General features: G+C 62.2%; 1 protein-coding gene across 3 annotated transcripts; it reads right to left on the minus strand.

The window, feature by feature from the left end:
- Positions 1–27: 27 nt before the first annotated feature.
- On the minus strand, positions 28–17,372 carry SLC6A9 (solute carrier family 6 member 9). Of its 3 annotated transcripts, none has more exons than XM_056498237.1 (14): positions 17,224–17,372; positions 14,679–14,825; positions 6,134–6,290; positions 5,846–5,977; positions 4,684–4,936; positions 4,471–4,603; positions 3,906–4,040; positions 3,723–3,826; positions 3,409–3,646; positions 3,186–3,320; positions 2,797–2,896; positions 2,437–2,537; positions 2,078–2,248; positions 28–1,856 (listed from the first exon to the last, which is right to left on the minus strand). In XM_056498237.1, the coding sequence occupies exons 2-14, from the start codon at positions 14,706–14,708 to the stop codon at positions 1,644–1,646; spliced, it is 1,902 nt and encodes a 633-aa protein (XP_056354212.1). In that variant the 5' UTR covers positions 14,709–14,825; positions 17,224–17,372; the 3' UTR covers positions 28–1,643. The 3 variants fall into 3 exon arrangements, with proteins under 3 accessions (XP_056354212.1, XP_056354211.1, XP_056354213.1); XM_056498236.1 differs by lacking the exon at positions 17,224–17,372 and adding an exon at positions 14,941–15,074; XM_056498238.1 differs by lacking the exon at positions 14,679–14,825.
- Positions 17,373–18,682: the final 1,310 nt, after the last annotated feature.

Genomic DNA, 18,682 nt, shown 5'->3' on the forward strand with positions numbered 1-18,682 from the left:
CAAAGAAGGCCACAGCAGGACACAGCCTCAGGAATATAAATCTCATTAAAATCTAGGATACTTTAGAACTCTACACCAGGAGAGACACTGGCACGGGCAGTGCTGCCCAGAGACACTGGTGCAGGCAGCGCTGCCCAGGGACGCGCGCGTTATTGCTAACAATTAGAGGTGAAGAGTAGCGGCATGACTCGAGGGGCAGGGCACGGGCACCATGCGGGAACCGGCGCCCCTCGCCGCGGCACGACGGGGGCTCGGGACGGGGAGCTGGAACATCCTGCTGGGGCGCGCTGCCCACTGCCCGCCACCGTGCCAAGCTGTGCCATGTCCCTGTGCCAGCCTCGGGGCTGCAACAGAGGGAGAACAGGGTCTGGCTGGGAGGGGAGCAAGTGGGGTCAGAAGGGTCTCACCCCACCACCCCAAATCAAGAGCTCCAAGCCCTTTGGCTGGAGCTGGAAGACAGATTTAAAACCACCCAGCCTTTGCCAGTGCGTCCCGTGCCACTAATACTGGTTGGGGACTGAGCATCCCCAGATGGCTCGGAGCGAGTGGGCTGGTGCAGCCCTTCGTGTCTCCGCTGGTACCTCTTGCTAAGCAGCAGCTGGGGGAGGCCGGTCCATCCTGCTCCCCCTTAGCACCATGGAGGGTCGTCCCCTGCCAGTGCTGGGGCTGCCAGGGAGAGCTGGACCTCATCCCTGTCTGTTTACCCCCCGGCCAGGCTTAAGTACTCCCCAGCCTCCTGCCCCACTGTGGGGCAGGCAGCGGCACTGGGCTGTGCCCATGCTGCTTATGGCTGTGCCTAGCTTTGTAGGCGATGCCTGGCCACCCAGAAGGGCACCCACAGACCCCAGTGGGGCCACAGGGTGGAGGGGTTCATGAAGAGGAGCATCCCAGCTCACTGCCTGCACAGCCCCGGCATACCGTGCATACGTTCATGCCCATATACACCATATCTGTGCCCATCCTGTGTCTGTGAGGGACACACACGTGTATACACACGTGTGTTCTAAGTGCTTGTGTCTTGTGCCATCAGATCCCCCTGCCGATGCAAGCAACATGCTTGCCCCCCATCTCCCTGTGCTGGCCTGGTGCCTGGCAGCAGCCCTGGGTACAACCACCAGTGAGACCCAGTAGGCTCTGAGCCACAGTGAGCGTGCACCCAGGCTGGGGGTCCCTGCAGTGCCGACCCCTGCCATGGCAGCCTTGTGCACACACAGGTCGCAGGCAATCCTGGCATGCCCAACCCTGGTCCCACCCCATGTCCTCCCAGGGGAAGGTCAGGAGGGTGCCCCATGGCAGGGCAGGCTGCCTGGCTTAGGGAAGGGGGGGTAGGAGCCTGGGAGCATCCCACCCCCCCCATCCTGTGCATACCCCCAGGTCAAGGCCCCTGCAAAGTGCCTCTGGCTCCCGGCCCTCCCGGGGCTGTGCCCCCTCCTCTCTTGTCCCAGCGTCGAGCACAAAGGTTACCGTAAACACGAGGGTTAACAAACGCCACGGGGGCGGGGGCAGAAGGGGTTAACCGGCGAGGAGGTGGGGGGGTCTCGGGGATGGGTGCTGAGAGCCCCCATGGTCCAGTGCAGCCCGGAGCCAGGCTCCGCCAGCGGAAGGTGCAAGAGGGGTTAGAGGGGTGTGGGGATTGTGGGGAGTCACAGTCTGGAGTCCTGGCTGTGGGCTGAGCCATTGCTGCCCTGCACGGGGGATGCAGCCGCTGCTTCATTCTGGCCCTTCTCTGGCTGCAGGGGCTGCACCTCCAGGTGGGACTCGGTGGAAGGGCTGAACACTGGGGCGTAGCGCCCACTGCGGTGCTCAGGCAGCGCTGGGCCCCAGTCCTTGCTCGCCTTGGTAGCATTTTTCAAGCGCTGGAAAAGGAGAGGATGGAGACAAGATTAGCACCCACCATGCTCCCCTGCCCCAGTCTGCACTAACATGCCAGCAGCTTCCAGGGGTGTACGGACATGTGGTGCCCAATGCATGCTGCCTGCACACAGCCATTGCTGACAGCTCCAGTGAGGTCAGGGACAGCCTTGATGGCCGTCCCAGGTGGGACATAGACAAAGGGGTGTAGCCCTTGGCCACCCACCTCAAGCAGTGTGTCCCCCTCAGAACGGCACACTTTGTAGATGGCGTAGATGGGGATGCAGATGACGGAAGAGAGCGCCATGAGGAAGCCGATGCTGATGGCCCAGGTAGGGTAGACATAGTCATTGTAGGAGATGGGCCGGTACTGTATCACTGTGAAGACCAGGATGAACTGGGAAGGGATAGGCAGGATCAGCCAGTGGGGAGCAGGCAGCTTGCTCTCTGTCCCCACAACTTCCCTGCTCTGCCCTATTGCTGCTCTCCTGAGCCCAACGCTCTCCCCTCCAGGGAGTGCCATGTCCAGCTGAGCTCCTCACCCCCTCCTCCCACAGCCCAATGCCCTGTGGTTGCGATGCTCACAAATATGATGGCAGGTGAGATGAAGCGCCAGCAGATCTGGAAGAACAGCGGGGGAGGAAAACCCAGCATCATCTCAATGTCCTTGAAGTAGTTGCGGTGCCCTGGGAAGAAAAGTGACCATCAGCCCTGGTGGTGACCTGAACCCCCTCACCGCCCACCCAGCTCCAGCCCCAGCCCCAGACCCAAAGCCATCATGGTGGGACCCATGAGCCTCCCCAGGCCACAGCTCCCGACTGGGAAACAGCCTCCCCGTGCAGCACAGAGCAAACTACTGATTAGCCAGATATTGGGGCAAACCCTTCCCCACCAGCCAGCTGCGTCAGCCCTATCGTCCCATTGACTGCAGGCAGCTGTACCTACCATAGATGTACATGATGGCCACGCACATAATGCAGGAGATGACCACCAGGGAGAAGCTGGCAGCATAGTTGTCCATCAGCAGGAGCCAGTAGATGCCCGCCTGGAAGAGAAACTCATTGGCACAGCTGCTCCTGCAGTACCACTGCTGCTGGCATGGCAACAGCACAAATGTGCTGACTGCGCCGGTACCACAGCTCGGATACCACACCACCACAGCTGGCACAGCAATGCCTGATGCCAGAGTCAGTGTAGAGACACTTCGTTCTGGGCACCATCATCAATGTTGGCCTGGCAAGACCAGGCCCTGGCTGTCACGACCATAACAGTGGCAACAAAGTGGAGTCAGCTGATGAAGGTGGCCATGGCAATGGCGCTCCGTGGTCACCTACCTGTGTGGTGAGCGGGACGCCCAGCAGGAAGCCAGCCACAGCCACTCCCAGCGTCACAAAGGTCTTTTTGCGGATGATCCACTCGTTGCCCACCTCATCCACAATGGCCGTGACCAGAGTCTCCAGCAGGCAGAACTACATATGGGGCAGAGGGGGCAGCATGTCACCATCTTGGCCCCACCATGCCACCCCATCTGAACATGCTGCTCCCACCATGACCTACCTGTGTACCCAGCCCCAGGAGGATGAGCATAAAGAAGAAGAGAACGGACCACAGTGGTGAGATGGGGAGCAAGGTGAGGGCCTCAGGGTAGGCAACAAAGGCCAGGCCTGGCCCATGGTCGGCCACCTTGGAGACATCCACACCCAGGTGGTTGGCCATGAAGCCCAGGATGGAGAAGATGACGAAGCCAGCGTAGACGCTGGTAGCACAGTTGGTGATGCTGATGATGATGCTGTCCCTATGGGAAAAGGAGTCAAGGCTGGCAGTGCACACGAGGACAGTGCAGGGCTGGGGGACTGTGGTCAGGCACTCACCGGTAGCAGTTGTTGTTGAACTTGTTGTAGGAGGCCATGGTGATGAGCCCGCCCCAGGCACAACCCAGCGAGTAGAAGATCTGCGAGGCTGCGTCACCCCACACCTGTGGCAGTGGGATGGTCAGTGCTGTGCCCCCAGCCCCACTCAGCCCTGGCTGCCCGCCACCCTTCATCCCTGCTCACCTTGGCATTGAGGATCTTGTCCCACTGGGGCGTCAGGTAGTACATGATGCCAGTGACAGCCCCCTCCAGCGTGATGCCGCGCACGAAGAGGATGGTGAGCACCACGTACGGGAAGGTGGCCGTGAAATACACCACCTGTGGGGCAGCACTTCAGTGAGGTGGGGATGGGGGCAGGGATGGGGACACAGGCAGCTGTGGCTAAGGTGTGGCTATGGACTGGGGTTATGGTCCAGAGTGTGGAGTGACAGAGCAGGAGAGGATACCGTCCAGAAAAGGGACTATGGGAAAGGAGGTGGGACCATGGCCACATGGGAGGAGCTGTGTCCTAGAGGGATGTGGTCAGGTCACAGGGGTGTTACCTTTCCCAGAGCGGGAGGAGCACTCACAGAGGGCAAGGACAATGCTAAAAGAGGAGGAGCTGTGCCCAGAAGGGATGGGGACATGTCCACAAGGGGAGGTTCATTCCCAGCAGGGGAGGGGCTATGCCTAGAGGAGACATGGCCATCTATCCTGAAGGCATGTCCACACCCACAAGGAGAGGCCTAGAGAGGGAACACACAGGTACCTTCCCCGAGGATTTCACGCCTTTGATGAGGCAGAGGAAGACAACGACCCAGGAGACACCAAGGCAGCCCAGGAGGGGCAGCCGCACCTCGCCCAGGTTCCCGATATCATCCGACAGGTTCAGCACATACCTCCTGTTTGGCGAGGGGGCAGCAGCGTCAGTGGGGCCCAGCCATCACCAGCTCCCCCAGCCCTGATTCCCAGGCCTCGGTACCTCCAGTACTCCTCGCTGGGGCTGGTGCGTTTCTGGGTGGTGTTGAGGAGCTGGGAGATGTTGAGGGCAGCACGGCTGGAGAGGTTCCCGTCCAGCACCCCCACGCAGTCGGGCGTGTTCCAGGGGTTGCTGCAGTACGTCCAGGGCAGCACGGGCGTCATGGACACAAAGAAGTAGTAGAAGGCAATACAGATCACCACGTTGTAGTAGATCCCGATGTACGTGGACACCACCATCATCCCGTAGCCCACGCCTGGGAACAGCACCGGGAGGGGTGAGCGGCAGGGTGCGGCGGCACGGCACGGCGCACAGCACCAGGGGTTGTGCCACGGGAGGGGTGGGCTGCATGCAATGCTGTCAGCAGCCTTGCAGCCATGCTGCAGCTCAGCATCTGGCTTTGGCATGGGTATGAGGAACACTGTGCATGGGATCCTTTACCTCCAAACAAGCCTAGTGGCGCTAAGGTTCCCCTGGGACACGTGGCAATGCACACAGACTGCAGGCAAACCCTCGGGGTCTGCAGCCCAAGAGAACAACTGGGTGGGGAGCGCTCCTGGCTACAGTGATTTTAGGCCTGCAGTTATCTGGGGTCTGCAGGTTTGGGCCAGGGGAGCCATCAGCATGGGAGCACACCGGTAAGCCAGGACATGCACCTGGAGCAGGGTCCAGACGTGGCAGGGCAAGCACGTGGGCACAGCACCTGCTACCTATGGTCCAGGAAGACAACTGCATGGACATGCCACAGTGTGTTCAGGGGACCTGAGTGGCCTCTGCAGGGGTGACGTGCAGGGGACACGTGTGGCATATGCAGGGATGTGTGTGTAATGCCTGCAGTGGATGCCAACGCAGGGCTGGGGTTTGCACAGGAGATGCGACGTGTGTGCAGGGGCATGTGTAATGCGTACAAGGGATGCAAGGCAGGCTGTGCAGGGCAGCGTAGCCAGGGTGGGCATGTGCACAGGGGACCAGTGCAACGCAGACTGTGATCTGTGTGCAGGGCATGAGTCTGCAGGACTGCAGGAGCTGCAGGTGCCTGCACCGGGCCATGTGATGTGCTAGAGGTGTGCACCCCATGGTGTGTGAGGATCACACCAGCTGCCGGGCACTGTGACAGCAGGTGTCCCGTGCTGGCCTGTGCCAGTATGCACAGGCAGCTCCTTACCTTTGAACATGGGGCTGACCCTCCAGACGCCAAGGCAGCCCTGGCTGGCAAACTGCCCAAAGGAGAGCTCCATGAAGAAGAGGGGGATGCCGCAGAACACGAGCATGATGAAGTAGGGGAACATGAAGGCACCTGGTGAGCAAGAACCAAAGGATGAGTGAGCAGTAACCCCAGGCACGGCCGTGCTTCCCATGCCCTGCACCACCCCAAGAAATACCATGCGGGGCTGGGGTGCACACCCCCACACCTGCCCAGAGGAACACCCACTCCCTGGCCCACGGCACCCACCTCCCCCATTGCGGTAGCAGAGGTATGGGAAGCGCCAGACGTTGCCCAGGCCCACGGCATAGCCCACGCTGGTCAGCACAAACTCGATCTGGTTGCCCCAGTTGCCACGCTTGACGCTCTTCTCCTGCTTGCCCTGCTCCCCGGGCACGGCGCCGTTCTGCAGAGAGATGCCGTGGGATGTGTCAATTGGGGACCCCCCTGCTGGCCCCATTGGAAGGGTGACAGCCGCCGAGCAGGGCTGGGAGGTCCCCAGCATCCTTCCCCATCCCGCCCCTCCACTGCCTGCCATGCACAACCAGTGCCAAGGAGGGGGAGGGCAGCAGTGTCAGCCCCCCCAGTGAATGGCTCTGCCCAGAGCCCGGCTGCAGCAAAGGGAGAGCCTGCAACTCATACAAAGCAGGTCCAGGCGCCAGAGCACAAAGAGGCCTCTGTTCTCGTGCCCCCCCTCCCTGCGCCCAGCCAGAGAGGTCCTGCTGGGTGGCCACTGCCCACCACGGGGGGAAATTGTGGGTCCCCCGGGTTGAAGCAGAAGCCCCTCTCGATGGGAAATGAGGTGCAGTGACTAGAGTTGGCAGGGCCTGGGTAACCCCCTGGGAAAAGCACCCTGCTTCAGCCAGGATCCTGCTGCCAGCTCAGCACTAAGCAAGGGCACCATGCTTGGGGCAGCTCACAGGGGGTCCCATGCCATTGGGTCCCCTGTGTGGACAGCCCCAGAGCCCAGCTGTTTCTCACTGCAGAGGAATGGGGGGGCAGGGGGGCAGAAGGGGTCAAGAAAGGGCGCTTTGTGCAGACTGCCACACAATGTGAGCTCACACCAAGGAGGACAACAACAAAGGAAATGAGTGCCTGTCACCCAACAGGGATGGAACCCATCGCCCCATGGCTCTGTCCCAGCACAGCCCTGGGGTCAGACAAATGTCCTGCATGGATGCTGTGGAGCTCTGGCAGGTTAGGCTGGGGGTAGATGGCATTTCGAAATGCAGGGATGCCCCAAGCCCTCCCCTCCCCACCTGAGGCCAGGTGATGGATGGGTGCATGGGGTGAGGGTGCTGGTTGCCTGTCCATAATCCCACAGCACCCACGCTCCTACAGGAGCAGCACAGGGTGCCAGCAGCCCTGGGAGCCTGTTGGAACTCCACAGTGCTGGTCTCACCACCACGGACACCCCAGTGCCCCTGCCCACCCCCTGCCCCCCTATCCACATGCCCCCCACAAGGGCTGACGCCGGCAGTGAGCAGGGCACAAATGGGAGCCGTCACTTTGGATCTGCTCACGCCGGCGGGGCGCAGGCAGCAGGCGCGGTGCACCTAACCGTATCATTTGATTAGGGCGGCACAGCCGGGACGTGATGCCCAGCGACTCCGGCGCCGCGCTGCCAAACAAAGCCATCTGCTGCGAGCGGGGCCCGCACGCGCCGCGGGCTGCGGGGTGCAGGGCAGGGGGAAGGGGGATGGAGGGCACTCTGGGCAGGGGTGAAGGGGGATCAGAGGGTACTTTGGGCAAGGCTATAGGGGGATCGGAGGGCACTTTGGGCAGGGCTACAGGGGGATCGGGGGACACTTTGGGCAGGGCTATAGGGGCAATGCTGCCGTGCCCAGATGGGGAACCCGAGTGCCCCCGCCTGACCTGCGAGCCAAGGGTCCATCAGAAACAAGCTCACAGCAGCTCCAGCTGCTGGGGGACCTCCCTCCCAGCAGAGGTTCTTCTTGTGGGGTGCTGTGCAAGAGCAGGACTCAGGGATCCCCAAAGCAGGGGACAGGACACTGGCAGTGTCCCATGCCAGGGCACACTGCCCACTCGAGCAGACTGATCCGACCGGGAAGCTCTGATTAAGCTGCTCGCACTAACAAGGCTCCTAATGAGCAGCACAGCCAGCAGGAGAGGGGCAATGCTCCAGCCTCCCTGACAAAGGCTCTGGTGAGGGGACCAGATACACTGCATGACTCCAGCTCAGCCAGGAGCCCTGGTGCCCACAGGGGACCTCATCCCTCTTCCAAGCCATTGCTCTGCTCAGATGACCCTGGCTTCACTCCCAAGCCTCATGGAGCACCCCAAATTTGAGTTGCTTGGCACCAGTGCAATGAAACCACCAGGCCTATGCTGTTCCCTCCTCCTTTCCTGCAGCACTGGGCTTTGGTGTACTTGTCCCCAAAAAGGGGGCGGCCACATGTGTGCCCATGCATGCACAAGTGAGCACACGTGCGCAAACACTTGCATGCTCACCCATCAGCTCGCTACAACCCCCCCCACCCCCCAAATCTAGGAAGGTCACCCTGCCCTTTACACTCATTAACCACCCTCCCAACCCCACATGGTAAAAGAAGGGGGTGGATAGAGAGAACCCAGACATCTGGGAAGATGAAACTCCCCCGTTTCCCTGCTGTGGGAAGGAGACAGGGCTGGAATGCAAAAGGAGAGCTGCGATCCAGCAACAGTGCAGTCTCTGGGGGACCAGGTCCTGCTCCCAGGCCCCAAATTTTCCATGCATGTAATCCAATGCAGCTTCAAAGGATGCCTGGCTTGGGTGATAACATCAGGAAGGAGGAAGGATGCTACAGGCACCCCAGATGTCTGCAAAAGGGAAGTTCCAAAAGGTAATATCCAAAAACATCCCAAAAGGGGACATTCAGGGTGCCCAGGGCATCCTTCCTCCCCTTTCCCCAGGGAGCCCCCCATACACCACGGCCAAAACTTCCCCAGCCCAGCAAAGCAGGCAGCATCATCCATCACCCTGCCTGGCACCAAAGTCTTTCTCATGCTAAGCAGCATTGCCTCACACAATGACAGCTTGGCTGGGGTGCCCGGATGCGCCCCACTTCCCTAAGGGGCCCTGATTTATGGCTGGTAAGCTTGTGATGGTGGCAGGGTCGACACTGGAAGGGGATGTCCTCATGGGAGGCATCTCCAGCATGAACCCCCTCCTCTTTTCTTCCCATTCAAACTGTCCACATGGGGGTATGCCAGCACAGCAGAGGCACTCTGAGGGGCACAAGCTTTATCCATCCCCCATGAAACAGTGAGGAACCCCCAATTTCTCCATCCAACCTCCAACTCAGGGGCTGTCAGAGCTGCTCCTGCAATGGCAGCAGAGGGTACCAGTACCCCTGATGTCATCAGCCTGATGTCATTGCTCATTGCCATGGCAACAAACTCAGGGTTGTTTTAGGCAGGGGCTGCTGGAAGATAGAAAAATGCGCTAATTACAACATTATCCACAATAGTGGCTCTTCCAGGGCAAGAAAGTGGGGTGCAGGATGTTGGAGGCACATGAACCCCAGCCTGAGGTGGGGGTCCCAAGGGATGTGGTCACTTAGAGAGGGGGTGTCCTGGGTGCCTTTGCTGACTCTGTTCTGATCCTGGGTGCTGGGGGCCCTATAATCAGGCCCTGCACTCCTTGTCCCTGGTATGTGGGGTAATGAATCCACAGGTGTCATCCCTGCAATCAGACATTGCTGTCCCCTGCACATCCTGACTCTGTCAGCCTCGCCAGCACATCCTCACTCTCCCTACCCTCTCTCTTTGGTGCCCAGCCCCATGTTTGCCCCTGTCCCTGTGTAGCAGAGGCATCTTGTGGGGGAAAAGGCATCTGGCATGGTGCTGGGGACAGCCCCAGAGCTGCAGTAATGCAGTGATGAGGGGCATGCCCAAACCCCAGGACCTCTCAGGAGTACTACAGCCTTCACAACCCCTCACTGCAGAAGGCTGTCCAGCCCCAGTGACAGCTCTGAGCACGTTCTGTGACCCACCAGTACTGCCCTGAGGAGCCGGGGGGGGGCTGAGGCAAACTTTGACATTGATACCCATGAAAGGGAAGAGAGGAGGGGGGCAAAAGGAGAATCTTTGCTGCACTCTGCCCCTGCAGCACTGAGTTGCAACCCAGGTGCTGTGCATCTCTTCTGCAAAATCAGTAGATTCCAGGGATAACAAACACACAACTGTCAGGCAATCACTCCTTGCTCCCAACACAACTGCGGCCATCGAGGGGTTTGGTGCCATGCTCTGCCCTCCTCCCTCCCTGGAGCGCCCACATCAAAGGCTGTGGGGCTTGGGGGTACCTCTCCAGCATGCCATGGCACAACCTACAGCTGCAGCTCAGCCCTGCCGAGCCACCACCCCGAAGACAGTACAAAGGGTTTTGGAGAGCCATGAGTGGCGGGGGGACAGCACCGGCATGGCCACCATTCCGCCTGGCCCGCCCCCCACTCTGCCCCCCAGACCCTGCTCTCACCTGCCCACTGACCTGCTGAGAGGGTCCGCGGGGGCCTGGCTGCTGGCAGCTGCCATCCGGGGGCCCAGGCTGGACGGCTCCGTGAGTCCCCAGCTTCATTGGCACCTCGGGCTCCGGCGCAGCAGCGGCCGCCCGCCCTCCCGCCTTCCCCCGCCCGCCGCCTCCAGCGCTTGGCACCGCTCCCCACTTGCCTCCCAGCCAGGCTCGGCCCCCTGCCGCCCGCCCCGACGCGACACCGGCGCCCCACCATGCCACCTGCCCTGGCACCATGCCTGCCCGGCCCGGCCCGCCCCGCGGGCACTGCCTGCCCCTGCTGCCCCCACGAGCCAGGCGCCCTCCCCGGCTCGGCAGCAGGGCACGGCAGAGCAGCCTGCACAGCGGGCTCAGCCCCGTCCCACTTAATGAGGCCTCGTTAGCGGGGTCCAGCTGCTCGCAGCCCTGCACGCTCCAGTGCGCAGCACTGCCCTCCCTGCGGGCACCGCTGCCCGTCTGGCCGGGGCCAGGAGCCGCTCTTGGAGCATAGCGGAAGATGACATTCCCTCAGAGCCCCCTGTTTCCATGCCTCAGCATGCTGAGCCCCACACATGCATTCCTGCCCCTATGCCCATCATCCACACAGCAGCTTGGCCCTGCGTGCCCAATCCCAACCGTGGGCATTCAAGGGCTGCAGGAACAGGGCATGGCCCTGCTTGGGGATAGGGGCACAGGGACAAGCCTTTCTGCTGGCACCATCCCCAGCCTGGTGCCATGCTACTTCACTAAACATCATCCTATTGGTGACATCATGGGGCCGCCATGGCAACCCTTACAAGGTCACTGCCCCGAGGGGGACCATCTGGCTGGCAGGAGGGCTGTGCCACGACCCCTTCACTGCCCAGCACCCCACAACCTCCCTGCTCACCCCTTTGCCAGCGCGAGGTGGGACCCTGGTGGGGTGCTGTGTCCCAGTAGAGGCTAGGCAGAGGGTACCCTGCAGCCAGGCTCGGGGTGCCCCAGCTGCTCCCAGCCCTGTGTCCCGGCTGGGGAGTGTGGCCAAGGCTCCAGTGACACATGATGGTGCACGGAGGGCGGGGGGACGGGCCAGCGCTTTCGGGCGACCATCTGGGGTCCGGGCAGCAGCGGCCGTGGGCGCACACGTGAACAGCACACGTGTGCGGGGTGGGCACTCAACCTCCCACATGCCTGCATCAGTGCTTGTTCCTGTCCCCTCCTGCAACAGCCATCCAGTAGCTCGGGACATGTCCCACCCATGGGATGGCAGCACCCAACTGTGCCCCTCAAGATGTGCAAGCCAAGAGCCACCCCATGCTGTGCCAGCCCCAGTGACCCCAGCCCTACGTACAGCCAAGCAGCTCTGTGCCCAGACACCCTGCAAGATGTGTGGGCACCTTGTGGGCATCCCTCCATTACCCATTCAGCTGCAACATTTTGCCTGTGGCCACCTGTGTGCCACCACCATGCCCATTGCCCTGGGCAGGTTGCACCCCGTGCCCCTTAGAGAAGCCTGAGAACAGCACAGCACAGCAGGACCCAGCGCCTTATCCTGGGGATGTGCCAGCCTTGCCCTGTGGGAGCAAAGCACCACTTCCCTGGCAGCCCAGCCAGCAGACAGAGGGGACAGCCAGCTGCATGGAAGCACGCTGCTGGAAACAAAGGGCCTGCAGCAGGACCCTCACCTACCCTGGCATTCTGGTCCCCAACCTGACTGGCTGGTGGTGCTGGGGCTGAACTAGAGATCCAGGGGCGATGCATATGGAGGGTGGCCCACAGGTCTTCCAGCCCACTGACAGGACTGCAGGGTGACTGGGGTAGGAATGATGCCCAGGGACCTGTCCCAGTGCCTAGCTGAGTGCTTCCCGACAGGGCTGCCTTTCTCTGGCCCCATTCTACCAGGGCAGACATGATTCTCCCAGGGCGTTCAGGCAGAAAAATCCCCCGCCAGCCCCCCCACCGCTGCCCCTTGGTATTCCGGGAAGGGCTCCTGCAGCCAAAAGCCACTTCCGCAGCTCCTGCCACTGGGCAGTGGCACTGCGCCGCTGGGGGTGTCTGGAACAGGCAGGGACCCCCCAGCCCTCATTCCCCCTGCAGTGCAGTGGGAGCAGCACCCCAGTGTGTAGTCAGGGTGGTCTTGGGTGAGAGCAGGGACCTACCTGAGCTGGCAAGCTGCAGCCAAAGGCTGCCTGGCCGTGCCAGCAAGGCAGCCCTGGGAGTCAGGAGCCACTGGCAATGTTGGAGCCTGAACAAAGCATCCCAAGGACAACAAAACAAAATGTTCTTAAAGGCCTGGGAGGGAGGGGCAGTCAGACCCTCCCCTGTGGCTCACAGGGATCCCCTCTGCCCAGCTACACAGGGACTGATCCAGCCCTTGGAGCTGTCCCACACTCTGCAGTCAGAGCATTTCTGGGGCTTGGGAGAATTAGGGTGGGTACGGCCCCTCCCAAATGCCTCCTGTTTTGGAATAAGTATTCAGCGCTTCACAGGGACACCCAAAACCACAAATCCTGCAAAAGCAGTACGCATCATCCTTGTTCTCCAGACCCCAGGTGACAGGTGAGGAAACTGAGGCACAGCCACACATCACCCACCTGCTGCCTCCCATCACCCCTGTCCCTCCCCAGGCAGGGCACAGTGGGCACTGCAAACTTGTCCAGCCACAGGCACTGCACACAACGCTGGGCAGAGGTTGCACGGTCAGAGCCCAGCTGGACTGGAGGCGGTGGGGGTGGGAGTTGCACCTGCAGGCAGGGATGAGAGGACAGGCAGGGACCAAACTTTACGAGGTTGCTAGCAGGCCCTGGAGGCAAGCCAAAGAGATTATGTTCCCTTCCCAGGGACTCAGGCAGCTCAACAGTCAGAACCTGGCCCACAGCAGCTCCTCCTGGGGCTTACATGATGCAGGAACAGGGATGCTTCAGGAGCAGGGATGCTCTCACAGGGACCTACCCTCCTCCCCACAGACCCCATAGCAGCAATGCCCTGTGCAGGGGTATCCTTGCACCCTGCAAACAGGGGAGGGCCAGAAAGAGGTCTGAGAGCCAGGGTGGACAACACAGCACATGTCAGACCCTGCTGCACCTGACACCCTGGCCCTGGGATGGGCTGGTCAGGCACTTCTGAGAAGCGGGTTAAAGATTTATGGGGAGTGGGTGGGCACTCCAATGTTTGGCTCCCTGACATGGGTGTCAGGCTCAGCCCTCTCCCCAGCAACACTGACTGCTCTGGTCACAGCAAGAAAACATCAATGGTGAGGGCTAGGTACAGAAACGTGTCCCCATGACAGACGCCTGACGTCCCCAGATCCATCCTCAGCACCTCCCTGGTACCAGCCCAGGGCTTCTCCAGAAGAAATCCTATCCCACCAGCTGCCCCAAGCCCTTCTCTACGGGGCAGGACGGGCGCTGGGCTCCGTGCTGCTGGCACAGCCGCGGGGCCGTGCTGGGACACACAGGCAGAGGAACCGCGTGCACGCAGGAGCGCTGGAAGCACTTGCTGGAGCATGCCGCTCCCCGGGCTCTTGGCTTCCCAGGCAAACCCTGGCTCCCAGCCCTCCAGCTGGAGTGTGCAGCTATTTCAGGAAGCCCCCCGGGAAGGGGAGGGCCCGGTGACCATGTCAATCTCAGCATTCAGCTCCTATCCTTTGGGAAAAAGGAAAGAAGCCAAGCCCAGCCTGGGGGCTCACCTGTCTAAGGCAGCACTGCAGGCTGTCACAGAAACCCAAGTTGCCAAAGACATGCAGTAGGCACATCCCACATCTGCCTGGAAAACCAAAGCTACCCTGGTGCAGTCAAGTGCACAGCAGCTCACAGGACCCTGCAACACACCACTCATGAGGATGGAAGTTCAGGCACTACACTGGTGCCCAGAGAAACCTTCCTCTCCCAGTGCACCATCCTACCAGCCCAGTCTCAGAGAGCCCACTGGGTGAAGGCAAGGAGAAGCAGCCACAATCTCTGGGGGCACCCGGCTTGGAGGAACACCTGCACCCTTTGCCGACAGCAGGCTGTAGAGTCGCCTGCCTGCAGAGCTGGGGTGGGTGATAAAACTGGGCAGAGTGCCTGAAAACAGGTGATAGCATCTCCAGGCACAATGAGACACCACACCCGAAGAGCCCCACAGGCAACAGGCTGATGGAGAGAGAGCATCAGCCCAAAAATCATCATGCTGGGAGAGCACTCTGCTGCCACAACCCCAACTGGAGGTCCCGAGAGGGCACACCAAGTCCTACAGAAGCCTCAGGGTCTTGCTCCCTGTGCCAGGTTCTCTGTGTCCCCGAGGCAGTGGCGCACACCAGCCCGCTCCCCACACCCCTGCACTTACCAGCAGCCCCTCGCTGCACTTATCAGCCATTCCTGAAGACTGGAGCGCGGTGCCGGCTGCCCAGTGCAGGGTCTCTCGCCTGCCCGCTCTCTGTCACGCTGCCTGCGGCACCAGCACCAGCGTCCTTCAATCCACCGTCAGAGCAAGCTGGCCAAGGGGGAGAAGACACCAAGAGAGATGTGACTGGAGGGACTCCCCACCTCAGGTCTCCCCCTCCCTCCAGAAACTGGGCGGCTGTGCCAGGCAAGTCGCTCCCCTCTACCTGCAGGGTAGCAGGGCTCTTGGTGGAGGACGCAGGGCCTGGGGTGGGTGGGTTGGCGGCGAGGTCTCTTCCTGCTGGCTCCCAGCCCCTGCAGCGTCTCTGAACCCCCTGGCACCCACACGAGCGGCAGCTCCCAGGTGTTTCCCAAGAAGCAGTTAAAGATTTACCCGGTGTGGACAGACGACCTTGCGGACAGCTGGCTGCTGGCCCCCCGGCAGGTGGGCGTCGGGGCCGTGGGCAGGAGCAGGGGCCCCTTGAGCTCTCCCCCAGCGAGAGACGAAGCTGAAGTGGCTGCAGCACACGACAGCGCCAGGACTGGGCGCTGAGCGGGGCCAGCGCAGGGCTCAGCTGCCGCGCAGGACACAGATGGGAAACGATTGCCTTCTGCCCCGGTGCATCGCATGCACGTGCGGCGCAGGGGGGCCGAGCCGCTGGGCTCTGCCGGCTGCCAGGTGCTGCTGGACAGTGCACGGGCACAGGCATCTGTCTTCCTGGCCCTCACCCCTGCCCCAGCCTGGGGCTGCTGGAGGCCCCAGGGGAACACTGAGGCCTGACCTCACTGGAAGGGACAGAAGCTCTTGCAAAACACCAGTTTGATTATCTGTGCAACAAGCACTGGTGTTTGCAGATCCTACACCAGTGCTCAGTACCCTTGCTGGTTGAAGAAGGACCCCTGACCAGCACCGACGGTCCCTGACCACCAGCAGCAGCAGTCAAACACCCCAGGGCTTATCCCTGGGCTGCCATGACTCTGAAGCAATCAGCAGAAGACCTTAAGACATAAGCAAGGAGCATGGGCAGTGTAGATAAGGGGAAGTAATCCAGGGGCTGTGGTGTGCGCCCCCAGCCCCTCCAGCACATACAGGCTGCTGTCAGCAGATACTGCAGATACTACACCCCACTGCCAATGCCCTCCTCAGCACTGTCTACATTTCCAGGCGAGCTGAGATGTCATCACTGCCACAAGCCTGGCTCTTGGAATGGCACGGGGAACTCTCAAAGGTGGGAGGTGCAGGCTCAGTGGCCAGACCTCCTCCCCATCACACACCTACCGTCAGCCAGCCAAAAGCTGCCCACCCCGCGGCCCTGAATTCACACCGGGAACTAACCCCGTGCCCGGGGAAGGGGGAGTGCCCAAAGGGCCGGACGGCTGCCACTCCCCTCTGGCTCTGCCAGGTGCTGATAAGCCTCCATGAGCACCGTAGATGCCGCTGGCATTGGCTCCCAGCCTGACAAGCACCGAGCGCGAAGCCAGCGGTGGTGTGGCAACGGGACGGATGCAAGGATGCCCGAGGCTGCAGCGTAGCCCAGCAGGGACAAGGATGCAGAGCACTGGTGCCACGGGGTGGCTCTCCCAGAGCCGCGGAATGCCATGACAGACCGGAGACAGCGCAGCTCGTATCTAGAGCCGGCACGGGTGGCAGCCACCCTGGAACCGGTGACACCTAGGCGCCCACAGAGGCTCCCGGACAGGGTATCACACCTCGGCACGGGGAGGCAGCACACGGCACCCAACGGAAGCCCACGGATGCCCGACCGAAGGATGGAGCCCCAGCGCCTTCCCGCCCGGCGGGGGGGCGGCCCGATGCACCGGTGCAGCCGCTGCCACCTGCAAGGCCATTTCTTCCGCCAGCATCCGCCGGGCCCACCGCAACCGCGGCCGGGGTTCCCCGGTGCCCAGGGAAGGCGGGCAGCGGGCCGGCCTGCCGCCGCCATGCTCCCCTCCGCCCCGCGGGGGCGGCTCCGGTGCGGCCCCACGGGCAGCGCCCGCCGCCCGCTCCCCCCGCCGCCGCCGCCGCCGCCGCCGCCCGGTGCAGTACGGTGGCGGGGGGGCCCGGTTACATCAGCCGCCACGTGGTGGCTGCTCCGCCGCCCCGCCCCGGCACATGCCCGTGGAAAATTACCGCCAACCCCCCCGGCCCGACACGGAGCCGGGCCGCCCCGGTGCCCGGCGCCCTCCCCGGGTGCGGCGCCGGTGGTCCCGCTCTGCGCGCCGCCGCCCCCGCGCTGCCCCGGCACCGCGCCGCGAGAGCAACAGATGCGGGACCGCCCCGCATCCCGCTATCCCGCTCTTCCGCTCCCGACACCATCCTGACGGCTGGCCGCTGCCGGTGCCGCTACCGATGTCCCCGACCCCGCCGCTCCGGAGGCCCTCGCCGCCCTCGTCCCCTTCTCATCCCTCCTCGGCAGCCCACCCGCTCCTCCTCCCGTGCCATCCCCAGTGCTGCTACGGCTGCTGGACGGGCCGGGCACCCGGTGCCGGCGGAGGTGCGCGCCGCTTACCGTGCCCATGCCGCCGCCCGGCCCCTCCCGCCGCGCCGGGTGGGCCCGCGGGGGCGCCGCTCCGCCGCGCCCAGCCCGCTGTCGGTGTCAGTGCCGGTGCTCCACCAGGCCCGGAGCCGCTGCCGCCGGTGCTGCCGAGTTAATGAAAGTTTGGAGGTCGGTGGGGGCTGGCGCCGCCTCTCGCCCCCGCCGCCGTGCTCCGCCCTCCGCTTCGCCTCGCTCCCCAGCGCCCCGCCTCGGCACCCGCACCGCGCCCGCACCGCGCCCCGCAGCACCGGGGGCACCGCGGGCACCGCGGGAGCGCACGCGGTACGGCGGGCACACGGGCTGCGTGTGGCACACACACACACGCGTGGGCACACGGGCACACTTGGCACACGCGGACATGCTGCACGCACGGGCATGCATGGGCACACTCTGCGCTTGGCACACTTGGGCGTGAACATCGCCGGTATCCCACAGGCAGCCCACAGGCATGCGGACGTGGAGGGGCAAATGCAGGCTTGCAAAGGCATGTGGCACACGCGAACGTACATGGGATGTGTGGTCACACAGAGGCTCCCACTGCCACACACATCCCTGCACACACACATCCCTGCATACACACAGAGGAGCCCTCACACACAGCGAGCACACGCTGCCAGGGCACAGTGCCATGGCAATCCCGGGCAGCAGGATGGCTGGCCACAGGCGCCGGCCAAGATGTGTGAGGTCACTCTGTCAGTTGTGCATGTGTGCGTTGTGTGGATGTTTGTTGTACATGTGTGTCACACACCTGTGTGTCCATGCCTGTGCATGCTGCAGCAATTATGCTTGCTGGCATATATACACACACATGTATGCATGCAAATTTGTACATTTATCCCTATGTGGTTAGGGGTGTGTACACATGTAGTTGTACATGCTGGCATCCATATACACAGATGTCTGGGGGCATCTACATGGGAGTGCAAACATTCATGCCTGTGTAGGTGTGTCTGTACGTGTATGGGCACCTATGTATACACATATGGGTACATGGGCACATGTGAACATGTGTGAGTACATGTACTGATACACATGTACTCATAAAAACATATGTGTGTGTTTATGTTTCTCCATACCCATGTGCCTGTGCACACATGTGTGTGCAGCCAGTGCACGCCCCCACACCCCAGGCCAGATGTTTCCAGTAATGCATGACAAGTGAGCCAGGGGCCACCCCTTGCTTGGCCTCTCGCCGAGGCCTCTCTTCCCTCCCCTCTGCATCCCGATGGGCTTCCCACGTGCTGGGATGTGTGCCTACTCTCCAGCACCCTGCCCTGCTCCTTGAATCCCTCCCAGTTCCTGCACCTTGGGGCCTTGGCACTGCACCCTGCGTCTTCAGGAAGGAGCTGTTTTAGGGAGCGTGGCAGAGGTGCAGCCCAGCACCCCAAGCACAGCAACAGCACAGCCCTTCCCACATCCCGTCGAGAATCCT

This window comes from Oenanthe melanoleuca, chromosome 8 (genome assembly GCF_029582105.1).
Source record: "Oenanthe melanoleuca isolate GR-GAL-2019-014 chromosome 8, OMel1.0, whole genome shotgun sequence".
Lineage (NCBI taxonomy): Eukaryota > Metazoa > Chordata > Aves > Passeriformes > Muscicapidae > Oenanthe > Oenanthe melanoleuca.

What these genes read in the sequence shown, in the direction of transcription:
- SLC6A9 (XM_056498237.1), bottom strand. Translation starts at nt 14,708, where the DNA reads ATGGCTGATAAGTGCAGCGAGGGGCTGCTG. An exon ending in GGTCAGCCCCATGTTCAAAG is followed by an intron (nt 4,937 to 5,845) that starts GTAAGGAGCTGC and finishes TGCTGTTCCCAG; the next exon opens with GCGTGGGCTACGGGATGATG. An exon ending in TCCTGGGGCTGGGTACACAG is followed by an intron (nt 3,321 to 3,408) that starts GTAGGTCATGGT and finishes CCCCATATGTAG; the next exon opens with TTCTGCCTGCTGGAGACTCT.